This window comes from Cheilinus undulatus, linkage group 9, assembly GCF_018320785.1.
Source record: "Cheilinus undulatus linkage group 9, ASM1832078v1, whole genome shotgun sequence".
In the NCBI taxonomy this organism is placed as follows: Eukaryota; Metazoa; Chordata; class Actinopteri; order Labriformes; family Labridae; genus Cheilinus; species Cheilinus undulatus.
This window is the reverse complement of record NC_054873.1, coordinates 7,138,163-7,155,848: the sequence shown is the minus strand read 5'-3', so window position 1 is coordinate 7,155,848 and position 17,686 is coordinate 7,138,163. Positions and strand designations below refer to the sequence as shown.

Sequence of the window (17,686 nt, the reverse complement as noted above, 5' to 3'; positions counted from 1 at the left end):
GGCGGATGGCACTTTCAGAGGGAGGGAACAAGAGAGATGGGCTTTTAAAGCTGATGATGAAAGGTGGGAAAAGTGCTTGTTACAGTCAGTTTTCAGGATCATGAGACACGATCAGGCAGCAGAGGATGTCAGGTGGAAGTCGGAGACTGCTGTAGAACAGAACAGTGCATTACATTTTATCAGGGGTTATTGGTGTAATGTTTCAGCATGCTGCTGACAGGCTGTAGTAATATCTGTTTATTACAAGTTTTAAATATTTAAGCCAGGGAAAGAACAGGTTTTTGCATTTATAATTTGTTGCAAGGATAAAAATTTAACTGTCCTCAAGAGCTTCACCCGTTTGTCTGTGGTAGTCCGGGTTTAACCTGAACTGGTACATGTTCTCTACTATGGAGATTAATGAAGCGTGTATTTGTGAAGTGGGAGGTGTGATATTAATATTATCCGCAGCACTGTTTCTTCTAATGTGCATGGGGTTTTCTGCACCTGAAGGCAGTTGATTACAGCCACTTCAGACTGGCTGCATGTTTGCTCTAGCTCACAACATCAAGTCTTCAAACCAGATGTGTTTCCCTGCTGCCACAGCCCTCTCATTCTTCATCACTTTTACCTCAGTAAATTTCTCAAAGAGTGACTTGAATCATCGCAAAGCCTCACTGAGTCAGGAAGATTTCACAAGGAAAGCATTCTGTACAAATAAGGTGAGTTTGTCCATAAAATGCTAAACCAGGGTTTTACTTTGAAAAGTACAAACCAGGAAGGAGAAGAGAAGTTCATTATTTTTCACTATGTGTTTCAAAGTAAAAGCCCAATCTTTTTTTCTACAAAAAGACTTCACATGTTTTTCCCACAGGGCTTTTAATCTGAATTTGGGGCAGTTATTTAGTCACTGAAGACACACTGCAAAATTGTTCAGCTCTTTCTCTGGGACTCACCTTAAAAAACAGTCATGAATCACAACGGCCATGTGTGCACGCTATTTTAATAATTTAGCACATCAGGTTACAGGTGATATTTATTCACTGAGATCTCACTCTTTTATTCATGCAGTTTATGGCATCAGTAGCAAAATGCCTGTTTTATTGAAACATGGCTCATCAACCTTTCTTGTAATAATTCAGTCCTTGTGAAATTTGGAAAACAAAGACATTTTGAAACTTTAGTTTACAGCCCAAACTTCAGTTACAGTTGCAAATTAAAGATGCAAACTTGTTTTCTCGAAAAGAAGATCCATTTGTAAAAGAAGAGGTGAGCCTGATTCTTTTTTGATCTGTGAGCTTAGTTTTAAATTTAAGGTTGTGAGCTGTCAATGTGACCAGGTTTGAGACAATACAAAATAACTTCGTGGGCAGCAGGCCTGGGCAATATGGCCCAAACACCCTGTCACGGTATATCTTTCCCTTTTGTTGTAATGGTATTATATTACTGTATCACAAAATTAAAAATGATAATGCATTTAAATGCACATTCATGGGTCAAAACCCCCTTCTCCCCCTGAAACAAACCTGTGGTGGCATTCTTAAGTCAAGTCTGAGCAAAAGATCAGAGATATGATTTGATAAGTCTTCTATGTTCATTTCTATAAGTGAATAAGGCTAATTCCTGCAAGACAATGACCTGTTGTCCTGCTGCAACTGAAAGCTTTGCATTTCCTGATGTCCACAATAAAATCACTAAACACTACAGACCTTTATTGTGAAGGATATGTCTGCAGTAGCACGTTTATTAATACTTTAGTTTCACTTACTGCGGTACCAGCAAGTTCACACAACTACAAAGTCAACAACTGATTTTCTGACCTTATCACCACAGCCTGCTTCTTTGAATCATCATGGACTGAAAAGAAGAAAAACCTCAGTTTAAACACACCCCTAAATGGTTATCTAAGTTGTTGTAATATGAGTTGCTGCAGCGCAGGGCTAAAAACAAACCGTCTTGAATCCAGCCTGTTATAACACTTGCTTCATGTTGCTGTTTTTGCAGCCATCAAACTTTGGGAGGAGAGAACCCTTCATTTACCTTTTTACTGTGCTTCACATTCATCACAGAGATCCAAACAGGTGCTGTTTGGCTTTTTATATTGCTGCTCTTAGGTGAAACTTGCTGAGACTCAAAGTGAGAAGCTGTCCATCACATATCACTTTGTTATGCTAGCGGTTGCATTGTTTATGCCTCGTGTGAGCACAAACACATCATGAGCGTTAAAATCAGTGATGACAGTTTTGCAGAAATTCAAGCCAGAAATGGCAGAATTTTACTGGAGATGGTTTTGACTGCAGCTGTCATCAGTTTCATTTCTGCCACTCTGTCACCACTGTTTCAAACCCATGTCTCCAACTGTAGCGTTCACACGAGGCATAACTGATTCCATCGAGCTCAAACTTCCAGCCACAGTAGTGGGTAAGTAAAAGTGGACTTAACAGAGTGATATGGGACAGGCAACAGCTCAGTTTGAGTCCCGTTATCAGCACCTGCTTGTGTCAGTGTGATTACCCTGCAGCACAGTAACCAGATCTCTTATGTGTTCTACTCCTGTTTTAAGTCTGTTATAACAGCAATACAAAGCAAGTGCACTCACTTTGCAGAGTCTCTGGGTCCATTGGAAAAATCCAAAAAATTACCTCCCAAGTCCTTTTCTTATCCACTTTTCCTGAACTCCAGTGAAAACATGCCACAGGGTCAAGGAAAGGAGGGAGTACAAGAATAGGAAAAGGAAACAGTTCTGATTAGGGAATACAATCGCACTTCCCTAGGCAGATGTTATGGACGTGACGTGTTATTTGCATAAAAAAAAAAATCCAACACAATTTAACACTAATGGACTACAGAATTCACATCTACCACTCTATGCATTCTCTGTGTTGTTATGATTGCTTGTTTTGATGAGTGGTCAACAGGTGCGTCACTTTAAATGAAGTTTATGCAAAGAATTGTGGGTTGTCTTTTCATCTCTCCCTTGGTAAAGGATGGTCCAGTGTTTCTAGGCTAAAGGAGATAATAAAGGAAGTGATAAAGCTCCTTTTCTTTTCAGTTAGAGAACTCGAACAGCCTTTATCATGGCTGACACTAAAATACTTCTGGGTAGTTTCACTCAGTTAGGAACATTCGTAAGCAAAATGGACTATTCAAACTGTCTGAGCTGTCGGCCTGTCTGGGGCATTAACACAAGCTGCATGCTACAACTGATCAGCTCAGTTTGACTTTAACCCAGCACTGCAGCATTGATATTATAGCAGCTTAATAACTGCTTAAAGGTATGTTTCAACTCACAAGTTGCTTTTTTTAAGTCCAGGGTGATTCAAAAATGCAATTTGTGGCTTTAAATGGGGCTAAAGTAAAACTATAGCGGCGTACACTTGCAGGTACCTCTGCTAAAGCTAGGCTTAATGATGACAAGTTTTCACAATAAAAGTCTGTAGTTGTTATTTTGTTCTTGTACTTCTAATATGAACAACCACAACTGAAAATTCGGTGTTGCCAGTAGCAGCTCGACACACCTCAGCAGGAGAGAAATAAAACTTAAAGCACAGATGCAGTTACAAAGAAAGGAACACTCAGAGACTAAAAACATCTTTCTGTGACCCTATGCTCGGACATGAGTTGGGTATCATGCCACAGGCTTGTTTAAGGGAGAGAAGGAGGAAGTAGCACCTGAAAATGCATTTAAATGTGCTGTCCCTTTAAACTGAGTAATACTGTGATATAATTTGACCACACAGAAAGAAATAAAACACATGATGCAAATTTTGGGTCATATTGCCCAGCCTTAACTGGCACAAATTGCTGTAGCTGCCTCTCAGTGCAATAAAACCTTTTATTTATTATCATTATACATCATTTACAATTCATGCAAAGATGAAGGTATTTAAAAATAATTTAGTAATTGTGTTTAATCCTGATCTCAAAATCAATCAAAATAATCATGATGATCTTTTTTGTCATAATGGTGCAGCCATACAAAATTTACCATGCATTAACAAAAATATTAGTAACTAGTCTAACTGACTGGTAAACTGGTGTTGAATAGCATGAGTGATGATTTTGAACTGTTAACTGAACTAATCTCAACAACATCAGAACATGCATGTCTCTGTTAAAAGCACACTCCTTTAATGATCTCTCTTTGCTTCGAGGATTGCTGTAAACATCTTTGTGTATTCTGCTACATGATGTTTGCATTTGTGTCAGCCTACACATGTTCCCAGTCTCCCCCCTTGCGGTGATTATATAGGACCTACCTGGCCACATGGTTAATAACAGGGGAGAAGTGGGTGGGTCCGTAGAGACGCACGGATTTGAGACTCTGGTAATAGGCCTCCATCACCCCCTCAATTCCGTTGCAGTATGGGTTCTGTGGATTACCATTCTGCACAAAAACAAAGAAAAACAATTAAAATTGTGGTAGATAGATACTGAAATTCAGCTGTGAAACCTCTGATGGATGTTCAGACTCACAATATCTCGGATAAGCGGACCTTGGAGATGCTTCGAGTCTTGAGATAACGTTTGGCTTTAAATAGATTTGTGTTTATAGTAGAAGAAGGCTATATAGAGCCATAAACATCAGTGTTTACGACCTTTTTCTCATTGCAGCTTAGTATAACAAGGCCAATGGGAGCAAGCTGGGCATCATGGGTGGAGCAGGCTTCTTGACATTGATTCTATAATAAAATATATTTATTCATCCCTAAGGTTTAGGAACTGTTACTAATGATATTTTTTCATTCATTTTTTCTTTTGCTTCATCTTGACAGATAAGAGTGTAAGGACTGACTGCAGCAGGTTCAAGATAAAGGTGAATTGTTGAGAAGCACACTGAACAGACGTATGATTATGTGAACCATATGTAAGGTTAGATGAGTCATCTTCTTAGTCATTTCTTTGTGCTGCCTTTTTTCATTTTTTTTTTTAAATATCTGGCCTATACATCTAGAAAAGAACAATGCAAAAGAGATTTCAAAATGATTCCGTCTCAAAACAACCCTACAGTTAAGCATTAGAGGTAGAGTGCCTATAAGAAGTATTCACTCCCTTGGATGTTCTTTATATTTATCTATTCACCCCTTCAAGTCAGTATTTAGAAGAGTCACCTTGGTATGGACAGGTCTCAATCAGGCTTGCACATCTGGACACTACAATTTGACTGCATTATTATTTGCAAAACTGCTCAAGCTCTGTCAGGTTGCATGGGAATCGGGAACAGCACTTTTCAAGTCCAGCCAAAAGTTCTCTATTGAATACAGGTCTGAGCTTTGACTCGGCCACTCTAGAACATTCACCCTGTTGTCTTAAAACCATTTCTATGTAGCTTTTGCTGTATGCTTCGGGTCTTTGTCTTGCTGGAAAATAAATCTTCCCCCAAACTGTAGTTCTCCTGCAGACTGAATCAGATTGTCCTCCAGGATTTCCCAGATTTATTCTACTCTCAACCTTGACAAGCCTTCCAGGGCTGGCTGCTGAGAAGCATCCCCACAGCATGATGCTGTCACCACCATGCTTTACAGTTGGGATGGTGTGTTTTTGGTGATGTGGAGTGTTTGGAGCCTGCCAAACATAGCATCTTGTCTGATTGTCCAAAAGCTCCATCTTGGTCTCATCAGACAAAAAAACTTTCTCCACTTGAACATGGAGTCTCCCACATGCCTTCTGGTGAACTCTTGTCCAGATTTAATCCGAGTTTTCTTCAACAGTGGCTTTCTCTCTGCATCTCTCTGATAGAGCTTTGACTGGGTAAGAACCCGGGCAACAGATGTATGCAGAGTCTCTCCCTGTTTCTAATGACGGCACTATGTGAATGAATGAGATCATCAAATCTATATGTATCTGTTTGTAAAATATATCCACCACTGGCGCTAGATATCATGATTAATCAGGCTGGTTTTTAATTTCAAGCAGCACTGCATCCCTTTTGAAACTATTTGAAGTTTTCTTTTACACTTAGAGTCCTGTGCATTATTGTTTTTATATTTAAGTTTGGGCATTCTTGAAGGTTCTCCACGTCTCACTGTGTCTCAATGTGTTTGCACACAGCCCTGCAGTCTCAAGCCCTTATATGGGCAATTTATTCCAGTTTCTCAGCATAGTAAAATTCATCAGTTTAAGAACAAAGATCCAAACTGTTCGGCAGTTTAAGAACAGCTTCCTGAGTCTTTTCATAAGATCCTAAGAGCAAAATAAAAAAAAAATTGGAAGATATTTATGAGTGAGGCCCCCTGGTGGAGAAAATGACATGACTTATATTTGTAAGGATATCATTTCCAGGTATTTTCTTGAAGTTTTCCTGAATAGAACAAATAAAACACACACCACTTTATTTGTCTTGTTGTAAGCAGAAGACAGCATAATTACATGCATCAAGCATATCTTAAGATCAGCTGCAACACATTTCAAGTTTAAGTCTTTGGTCTTTTCTGATCTCATGTTTTATGTTTAACCCTTTACCTACTGAGGCTTAAACTGGCAATTTGGACATATTTTGTTATTATGGCTGTAAAATAGTCAGGAAATGCCCCAACTCTGAGAGCTTTGGGCCCTTTTCCCAGGAGTACTTGAACTTGACTTTTCAACATCTGGTTAATAATTATTGCACAATAAATGGAATTGTCAGCAGTTTAAAAGAAGAAAAACAAGAGAAATGGATTTGTTTTTCATGGCTTTTATGAGAAGAAATTTTGTTATTGCTCATGAAGTTTTGATTTGACATTTGAAATGTAAACCTATACATGCTTAGAACAATCACCAGTCATTTTTTGAGTCTAGGACTCTGGGTGTGCAAAAGAGAATGATATATGCTCTTCACATACCTCAGTTCAGAGGATGCATCCTCCAAATCTCTGTCCTCCTCTAGGAACCGTAGTGGCTGTTCTACCATTCTTGATTGTCTTCCCAACATTATAAATGTGTGTAATAAAAGACAGACACGCAATGCCACTTTCTAACGCTATTTTTTGAAAACAAAACACCACTCTCACTCGCTCTCCTTTTACTCTCTTTCTTCACTCTCCTTTATCACTTGTCTTCTGCCAACGGTGCCGTTTTCATGGCGTTGTACGACATAATATATATACCACACATCATATATTGCCGGAAAAGCACAGATTCTCAGCTCTCAGCTCTGGAATTTTTTAAATTGAGCAAACTTTTGAGGAGTTACGGTGTTGAGAATCCGCTGTCTCTCCAAACTTCTGGTGTATTGTTATGAATGCCCATGTTATATGGTTGCAAGTACTGTAATGAACCATATAACAACACCATTTGAATTTTTCAAATTGGACAAACTTTGACAGAGTTATGGTAATAATACTCCAGAAATACAAAACACATCACCGGCGCTGGCTCTGTAGGTAAAGGGTTAACCCAAGCTGGGAGACACAGACAAAGTCTCCTTTACCTTGTTCTAAATTGAAATAAAAGATTCCTTCTGAAGTTTCAGAGATTGATACCACTTTTATGCCATTGCTCTAAAAAAATGTGATCTCACACACTGACTTTAACTTTTTCTCTCAGTGGGATATTTTATGTATTTTCAGCCATTTTCCCACTTCAGGTGCATCAGCATCTTACAGTTAAGTATTCAGTGTGCTACATTATTGATTTAATGTCAGCCTGCTTATATTTTGAAAAATGTGCTTATTATATTCAAGGGTAATTAGTACAATGTGCCTCTGTTTACAAGAAGACCTATGCACATTAAACACCACACATCACAGCTTAAATCAAATTGAGAAGAGTTTGTTAGATGCATTCAGAGACAGAGAAGCTAAAAGCAGCGATAAAAACAATCCACCCTGAAGGAGAATATAAATAAAATAATTTTATCTCCTTTTATGGGAAGAAAGCAAGACCAGAATTATATTTTATTTTCAAAACAGGCCCGTTTTGGCAGCAAACTGCAGGATAACAGAATTACAAGCGTACTTAGGGATCAGAAAAGGCCACCCGAGGGCCAAAGCATCAATAATACTCCAATATTATCAGAAAATATTACCCAGTGTAAGAACCATTAGAGGATTTCAGGCCCTCGAGGATGTAAAATCCAAGCTTACATTAAAGATATTACTGACATCTTGGAGAAATGTTGACAGTTAAACTCTTCAGTTGCAGCCTTTCAGTCAAGAATATCCTGAGGGGAGCCATTATACGTTCTTAACTCAGCATGAGGGATGGATATCAAGGGAAGAGTTTTGGTAAAATCAATTGGGGGTTACAAACTTTTATGCTTCTAATAGAGCTAAAAAGAAGGAATGCTTTATTGTCCTAGGTTAGTGGTCTTCTTTGTAGGTTCCTCTTTTTAGAACCAAAGTGTTTTTTTTTTAATTCAGTTCAATTCAACTTTATTTATATAGCACATTTCATACAAATGTAGACTCAATGTGCTTTACACAAGACAAAAACAAACAGTAAAAGCAATAAAAACTTGAACCCCCCATATACAATACAGCTGATGTTGTTCTTTCTTTCAGGACAACATATCCAAAAATGCAAAAATACTGTAATCTAACAGTTAAAGGCATGAAAGAAAAGCAGAGTTTTCAGAGCACTCTTAAAAGAGCTTAAAGTGTCTACAGCTCTCAGGTCAGCCGGCAGCTTGTTCCATTGGACAGCACCGTAATAACTAAATGCTCCTTCACCAGATTTACCTCTAACTTTAGGTACATTGAGGAGGCCCATACCTGAAGATCTAAGTGATCTGACTGGATTATAGCCTGTGAGCTGGTCAGAAAGGTATTGACGTGCCATACAATTCAAAGATTTGTAAACAAGAAGCAGAACTGTATAGTCAATCCTGTATTGGACTGGAAGCCAATGAAAATTTTTCAGAACTGGTGTGATGTGTTCCATTTTCTTTGTTCTTGTTAACACTCGAGCTGCACTATTTTGTATGAGTTGGAGTTGATTTATGGTCTTTTTAGGGAGTCCAGTATAGAAGGTGTTACAGTAATCAAGTCTGTTGGATATGAATGCGTGAACCAGTTTTTCTTTCCACCCTTTGAAAATATTAAAATTAATTTCTGGTTGGCTGGCTTTGAGATATCCAAAAGAAAGTCAGGAACAAAGACGTACATTATTTAAGCTACCCATATGTTTTTGGGGTTTCTAATTAACTCAGCATGAAACCATCTTGGCACACTGTGCTTGGTTGCCCATGAGTACAAGCAGAGCTCCTGAGACTCCTTTGCTTTTTAAATGGAGCTTGCATAATAACGTCAGAGTCAGTGGTGGCTTTCTCCCACTGTGGCCTCACAGCTGCAGTCCTCCTCTGTAAGTGCTGACTATGTTAAGTCCTTAATGGTAAAATTAATGCATGTGTGCCTTATCTGAAGGTCTGGTGCCTCTGGGGAGGCTGTTACCCAACGCTGAGCAGTGGTAATGGCTGTTAATGGCTCTGGAGCAACATCTGGAAGGGACAATAGACCAAGAAGACATTTATGGGAGGCTAGGGAGTGGTCAAAGCAGAGAGCCATGAGTATCATCTGACATGGAGGGATGGATGGATGGATGGACGGATGGATAAATGGATGAATAGGTGGATGGATAGGTGGATGGATGGATGGGTGAGTGGATGGATGGATGGATGGATGGATGGATGGATGGATGGATGAATGGGTGGGTGGGTGGATGGATGGATGGATGGATGGATGGATGGATGGATGGATGGATGGATGGATGGATGAATGGGTGTGTGGGTGGATGGATGGATAGATGGATGGATGGATGGGTGGGTGGGTGGATGGATGGATTGATGGATGGATGGATGGATGGATGGATGGGTGAGTGGATTGATGGATGATGGATGGATGAATGGATAAACGGATGGATAGATGGATGGATGGATGGGTGAGTGGATGGGTGAGTGGATGGATGGATGATGGATGGATGGATGGATGGATGGATGGATGGATGGATGGATGGACTGATGGATAGATGGATGGATAGGTGGATGGATAGGTGGATGGATGGATGGATGGATGGATGGATGGATGGATGGATGGATGGATGGATGGGTGAGTGGATGGATGGATGGATGGATGGATGGATGGGTGTGTGGGTGGATGGATGGATGGATGGGTGGGTGGATGGATGGATGGATGGTAGATGGATGGATGGATGGATGGATGGGTGAGTGGATTGATGAATGATGGATGGATGGATGGATGGATGGATGGATAAACGGATGGATAGATGGATGGATGGATGGGTGGATGGATGGATGGATGATGGGTGAGTGGATGGATGGATGGATGGATGGATGGATGGATAGGTGGGTGGGTGGGTGGACGGATGGATGGATGGATGGATGGATGGATGGATGGATGAATGGGTGGGTGGATGGATGGATGGATGGATGGATGGATGGATGGATGGATGGATGGATGGGTGGGTGGATGTATGGATGGATGGATGGATGGATGGAAGGATGGGTGAGTGGATGGATAGATGGACGGATGGATGGAATACTTCAGGATAGAGTTTATCCCATCACATCATTTACTGAGATATTGTATGACAGAATTTGTCTTATTTTCCATTACCTTTCCTGTATTCCTTTTTTGGATGTAACATGATTTTTGTTCAAGCTTGATGATCAGAATCTGTTTTGCTAGGGTTTACTTCAAAGTGTCTTTTACATCAGTAGATCCCACCTTTATTTCCTTGGAGCCCCCCAGCTCATATCTGAGATATTGGTAGATACCAAAGCAGATACCTCGCTCTCAAAATTAACATAAATTTTACTTGTTTTATTAATGACACTGCTACAGAATTGGCCTTAATACATATTTTTTTTACCCAAAATTCACTTAAATGTTTCATATATTATTATATGAGCAAATCTAAGTATGACAACCTCTGAGCAGGCAGATCTTCATACTCCCTCTGAGATCTCTGGTGCCCCTCCAGAGGTGCCAGACCTCAGATAGGAAACCAGTGTTGTATATCAATAAAACAGCTGTACAATTAAATCCACTTTCTAAGATGACACGGTGTGATTGAAGCAGATCTAAAACAGGTATAGCCTGCATAAAGCAAATAGAGGTGGTCCCAGGACGGTTCCCTGTGGTACTCCAACCTTGATTGCATCCGTTTTTTTCATAACATCATAAAAATGAATATATTCATAATAGAAATGAAGCTTGTCCTGGTGGTTATAAATAAAGAAAACCAAGCAGCAAGGTGGCTGGGAAGCCTGTTTATGAAAATTTCCAAGTTCACTACATTTTATTAACATAATAATCTCCCAAATGGCAGAATCATTTCTCAACTAATATGGAAGTGGAATAACTCTTATTTGACTTCCAGCAAGAACAGAGATAAGAGTACATCCCAAACTACATCTAAAAAGAACTGTTTAGCTATATCAAACAGTAGTTTCGGTGTCTTTTAAATGAGACCTTCATTTGACACTTTCCAAAGTTAACAATATAAAAAGCTATAACAGTGTGGACTTCTTTTACCATCTTCAAGTTTATGACCACAAGCTAGCAAAAACACCAGCTCAAGCTACTTCCTGGGATTTCAAAATAATGGCATTAGAAAAATGAAATAATGTCCTGTCAAATACACAATCCTGAATCATTGCATTTAGTAGGTCATTTGATATTTAGTAAAAAAATTGTGAGTAATCTATTGTAACATCTCATAATGACATTTGTGGATGACATTTATTCTATTTTTGACAGAAATTATTGTAAAATTTCAATAAATATTTTAAGTTTCTGGATTTGTGTGAACTATGATTTTAATTCTCTTTCCTATATGTGATGGTTTGCACAGACTGTGTTGCTTTCTTGTAAAGTTAAATGTATATATGATACGCCTGTAAATATGTTTGTTTTTAGCCTGGACCCCAGGGAAACTAGCTGTGCTCCAGGGTACAGCTAATGGGGATCCAAATTGAATAAACAAATAAATAAACAAATAATGACATTAAACTACATAAGTACAAGATGTACAAAGTCTAAACTACCAATTAATGAAAGAACAACCAGTAAAACAGCTGCCATTGGGTCACTTTATGAACTTGGGCTAAATAAAAATAATAAAATCCAATTATCTTACTTCAGGATAATAAATTTTGGATGATTCATCTAAAAATGTATTTTCCAAAAGCAGATTTATACTCATGAGAACACCACTATGACTTGGTCTGATTGGAATGGTAAATGGACTTAAGCTTGTATAGCGCATTTCTGGTCATCCAACCACTCAAAGCGTTTTTACATCGCAGGTCACACCCACAGCATTCACAGCCATACTGTATTTATTAACTGATAGCAGAGGTTGCTATGGAGAATTTTTACCCTTTAATGCCCATTTACATGCCACCAGCAAAGCAGTAGGAACAAACTGGGGTTAAGTGTCTTGCCCAAGTATGTATTGACATGTGACTGCAGGAGCTGGGGACCGAAGCCCCACAACCTTGCAACAAAGACGACCGACTCTACCTACTGAGCCATAGTAGCCCCAAATTGAGGTTGTGGGATCAAATTAAAAGTAAAAAGCTTTTTCCCTTAAACAAAGCTGAATTCATATTTCTTCTAATCCCTTAGCCTTAATCTAGCACTGTGGTTTCCATAATATTACAGTGATCAATTAGTTATCATGTATAGCTGAAATGTGTTACAGAGAGCTGAACAGGAAATCCAGAGTGTTAAATACGATCATTTGTGATCTTCCTGCATAGGCATTAGCATACTGTAACTTGTTACAGCCTGCTGAGCAGCTTCTTTGCTTTTCATTACCAAACTGTGTGCTGGCTGGTTGTTTCATCTGGTCATACTCTCGGACCGAAGCCCCACCATCCACCTACGCTGCTGCTGCTACCTGTAATTGGTCATATGAATATAAAACAACCTGGTTGCATATGTGTTGGTTTTCTGTTTGCTTTTTCTAGAAAAACTTGAGCTTGTATCAATGTTAAACATGCATGTTTTCTTTTAGCTAATGAAAGCGAACAAGCCATTAAAAGTTTTATTCTCAATTTACTCAGCAGTTACAGAAAAAGCTAAATTGTAAACTGCCAGTCTTAATATTAATACTATTTAAAATTATTAATTTAAAATTACACTTTTATGTCACAATATTTTTACGCATAATGTCTCATTAATTATTATCTAAGTCATTAGAAATTACATTTAAATGCTATTAGATACAACTCCACAACTTTCAATGACAGATGCCTTCTTTAGTGCCAGGGGAACAGCTGGTTTGGATTTATTCTAGCATCCAGGACAGATGATATCATGCCTAACTAGGCAAACAGATTTGCTCAAATTTGATAAGTGTCTTGACAACTAGTCCTTCTGACACTGGTGCTTCTTAATCTGAATCATAAATTGATTTCAGCCATACAACACTGACATTTTACTTGTGTCATAGTCTACCATTATCATCAATACATAACTATTTGAAAATCTGAGTGGTATATTGCATTTTCAAACCTTTTAAGATGAAGTTTTCAGACTTTGTCTTATTTCAATCATTTCTTTTAAGCAAGCCAACAGGCCAATATGGTATTAAATGTTACATACAAATGATAAACTGAACTAATAATAAAGTCCACACTGTCCAGTTCAACTGAATGCAAACTACTACTGTATTTGATATAGCCGATCAAAGCAAATTCCATCCATTCCATCTTCTGACATACTAAAAGAGGCATTACAGAAGTGAAAACAGGACCAGCAGAGCCAGTAGTACCTTCTCCCACTTCTGCAATGCTCAAAAGCAGAGTGAAGAGGCAGATGAGGACACAAAATATCACGCTATCATTGTATTAAATTCTGGAGAATTAATAATAATTTGCCAAGGCACTGTCACAGAGATGCACCAAGAAAACAACTATTGCCACATAAAATGTTGCAATTGAGGCTGGAGTAACTTGAGTAACTTCATTACGAAAACATCTCAAGGCCCAAATCAGTTATGTGAACATACGTATATGTTGATGGTTTAAACACATACATCATAATATGTTATTTGTGTGGCACAATGTGCTTTTTTGCAATGACTTAACGTGCAGTAAAGTTGATGCAAGCGGTGAAAATCAAGCAGTAAGAGAGAGAGAATATACAAATGCAGTTATTTTGAAAGGTACGCTGTGAACCCACTGTCTGTGTCCCAAAGGTGCACCTCATCTCTCCTGTACAGAGAGGAGCATGGCATTCGTCTCAAGAGCTGGGACTGCATACACAATGATCCACTGTGAACAACAAACTTGTTGATTTCAATTAAATTAGTGCATTTTTACAAATAAAAGATGATTTAATGACAAATTGGAGCACAGAAATATCCTTTGGGAGGTCAAAAAATTTTCATGCCATAAGTACCTATATTTACATTTAAATAAAATATTTTTGGAGGAGTTTCATGTGCAATAACTGCTATTTTAGATAAGCATTTTTTTCCTTTAAGAGCTCTATCTTCATATCTCATTTGCATATTGGTAATTACTCCCAAATAAGGATGCACAATGCCAGTATTAACAATTTTATATTAACCAATACTGGTTAGGGATGCAACTAACGTCAATTGTTGTTGTCCACTAGTCACTGACTACTGAATCTGACAGTCGCCTAGTCAGATGGATTTTCACAGCTTATACTTAATAGCTGTTATTGAGGTTCAGAGCCATGTAAAATCCAAATTTAAGCTACACTGGCGTAACCACACACTCGCTTAAGGCGAATGTGTCAAGATACATGAACACACACACTCAAAAAGTGATTCATAACTAAAAGGATGAACATGCTGAATGTTACAGTTCAGCTGCGAGTGCAACAATAAATGTCCCCACCTCAAGGCTGAAGCTGGACTCCCATGTGTGCTTGTCCCCCATTGCCAATGAGCTATAAGTATGATGTTATTATTATACATATGATCAGAATAAAGTAGTTCAGTAGAGTCTTATTTAGCCTGCATGTGTAAAATACACTCTATACCTCTGTGGTCCGTGGAAATGTTCTGGAAATGCAAGGTTGGCTGGAAATGCTTACACAGCTCCCAACAATGCTGCAGTCTCACTAGTGTTTCATTAAGTCTTTCATTCTTCTCTTTGAGATGACTTTGAGCAATGTCAATAATGAAAAAACGCTGCACCTTTTTAGGCATAAATAAACACCACATCTGTCCTTCCAATCTTACCTTTTCAAAGCCTTATAGGAAGTGCCAGTCTTTGGCCTTGTATCCCTGAGATATTGTGTAATAAGTGTAGTAGTTCAGAGGTACAGACTCAAAGATAGGAACTTCATCAGTCCGTCTGTATATCCTAAGAGTGAATGGATGATTTAGGGATGTAAGGAGGAAGGCTGATGGCTGGATGTTGGAAGGATTAAATGATGGGAAAAAGCTGTCTCCTCACCAGAGCAAACTCGTGTGAGACCCTTCCATCTGGGGGAAGCTTGGCACCAAATCCCAGCGCAGGAAACAACTTGTCGCTGTCGTAGTCCTGGATGATCTCTCCGACCGCCCGCAGCGCCATGGCGTAGTCATTCAGCTGGTAGGGGCTCATGTAATGGAGCGAGGTGGGCTGGGAAGGGTTGCCTGAGACCGGGATGGTTCAACACAATAAAACACACATCAGCATCAAACTGTAATTATGCCTGCTCCCCCTGGGCTGTGAGTCATATTAAATAAAAAAGGAGGGGAGTGGGAGGACGGGGGTTAAAACACAGACTGGAGTTTTAGTTACACAAACATTTCTCCGAGGCACAGCTGCATCAGAGGCAGAAATATTCTTGCTGGATGCCTCAAACCTCAGAGGGTAGTGTGTCGAAGCACATTTTTATGGCATAGCTTAGTAACATGAAGCCACTTTTGCAATTAAGCTGCTACACTATTAAGATGATGAGCTACAGGAACGTGCTGAGCCAGGATGTTCTCTCTAACAGGTATAGATGTAGAAAACCAGAAAACATGATTGTTGACTGATTAAACAAGTTGTTCTGTACATAACCCCATTTTTTTCTGTCCATGTTAAGGAAAAGTCAGGTACATACAATTAATTTGGCTGTGTTATTCAGACACACCCAGGAAAATAGACTAGAGGTCTAGCTATCTACGGTGGTCCAAAAAATTAGATCCTCTCAATGTCCCTCAGATAGTAACTCTTTTAAATACTCTTATGTCAGGCTGCATTCCAGCTGTTCTTGAACATGCTGTTGTGCAGCCTCTTATAAAAAAAAAAAAAACATAATCTTTATCCCTCAGGGCTTTTAAGCTTCTGGCCCATTTTTAAACTTTCTTTTCTGTCGAATGTCTTAGAAAAAGGGGTTTTAAATCAGTTGCAGTCACACCTTGATTTTAATGACCTTTTAGAAAAGTTTCAGTCTGGTTTTAAATCATGCCACAGAACAGAAACTGCCCTTTTCCGAGTTTTTAATGATCTCCTTCTAACTGTTGATGCTGGAAACTCAGCTGTGCTGGTGCTTTTAGATATGACTGCTGCATCTGACACAGTTAAACACCAGATTCTTTTAGCACATGTTGAATCATGGGCTGGTTTTAAAGGTACTGTCTTGAAATAGTTGAAGTCATACCTATCAGAAAGGACTTCCTCCATTAGTCTTGGTCAGTACTCCTCTGCTCTAAGCCTTTTATCATTTTAGGCCCCTACTCTTTTCTTTGGATATGCAGCCATCTTTAAAAGCACGATGTGCAAATTTATCTGCCCGTGACACCTTAAAGAAATCTTTTAACAGTCTTAAAGGGATACTTCAACATTTTGGCAAATTTGCCTATTGCCATAATCCTTATAGTCTTAGTAATAGGTTCGCTGTCAGTGCAAGCTATTTTTGGAGTGTCGCTGCCGAGTTCGGACCCGCTGTGCCAACTCAATGTAAGCAGACGGTATTCTGGCTTTCCCTCATCAAACTCATCAAATACACAATCCAACAACTCCAAAACGCTCTCGTGGACAAGTTGTGACCTGTATATTCACCACACTATGAAATAACCATGGAACATTTCAAGACGGAGATGTTTAAAGTTAAATGCAAAGCCGGAACTACACTCCAGACATGGCTGCTGCACTGTGTCACTCCGCCCAGTGGTTTACTCAAGAAATAGTTCCGAGTATTTGCTTCATGCATCGTAATGTTACATAATCATTTGTTATTATTTCATAGCGTGCTGAATGTGTAGGTCACAACTTGTCCACAAGAGCATTTTGGAGTTGTTGGATTGTGTATTTGATGAGTTTGATGAGGGAAAGCCGGAATACCGTCTGCTTACATTGAGTTGGCACAGCAGCTCTGAACTCGGCAGCGGCCGATCTAAAAACAGCTTGCACCAACAACTGAAGGTAGCGAACCTATTACTAAGACTATAGGAATTATAGCAATGGACGAATTTGCCAAAATGTTGAAGTATCCCTTTAAAAAACAGTTTGAAGATGTAAAACCATGGATGGAGTTTAATTTTTTTTCTCAGGCCCCCCTAACCCTCACTGTGCATACCACCATGTAACATGTAAATGACATTGTAAAGATTTGACTCTCAACATCTTTAAGATTATTTAAGATTTATACCCCCAATCCTACATAATTCATGTGACCATCATTGGTTTATTTGGTGCTACAGATTTTCTTAAATCTTAGTTTATGTCTTGCTTGGGGCAACAGCAGAAAAACCTCTCTTACACAGGTAGGGTGTTGCCAAAGGGAAGAATGTTGTCAGGGCCCTGCTGCCA

At 39.1% G+C, this 17,686-nt stretch overlaps 1 protein-coding gene across 1 annotated transcript in view; it reads right to left on the bottom strand.

Annotated features, from left to right (window-relative positions):
* The window catches only part of LOC121515219 (copine-8-like), a 145,536-nt gene that overhangs the window by 9,899 nt on the left and 117,951 nt on the right, over positions 1–17,686 (bottom strand). Inside the window, exons 15-16 of the mRNA XM_041795871.1 lie at positions 15,359–15,540; positions 4,239–4,366 (exon numbers count right to left, since the gene is read on the bottom strand). Of these exons, the coding sequence (XP_041651805.1) occupies positions 4,239–4,366; positions 15,359–15,540 (310 nt within the window). The remainder of the gene's footprint in view (positions 1–4,238; positions 4,367–15,358; positions 15,541–17,686) is intronic.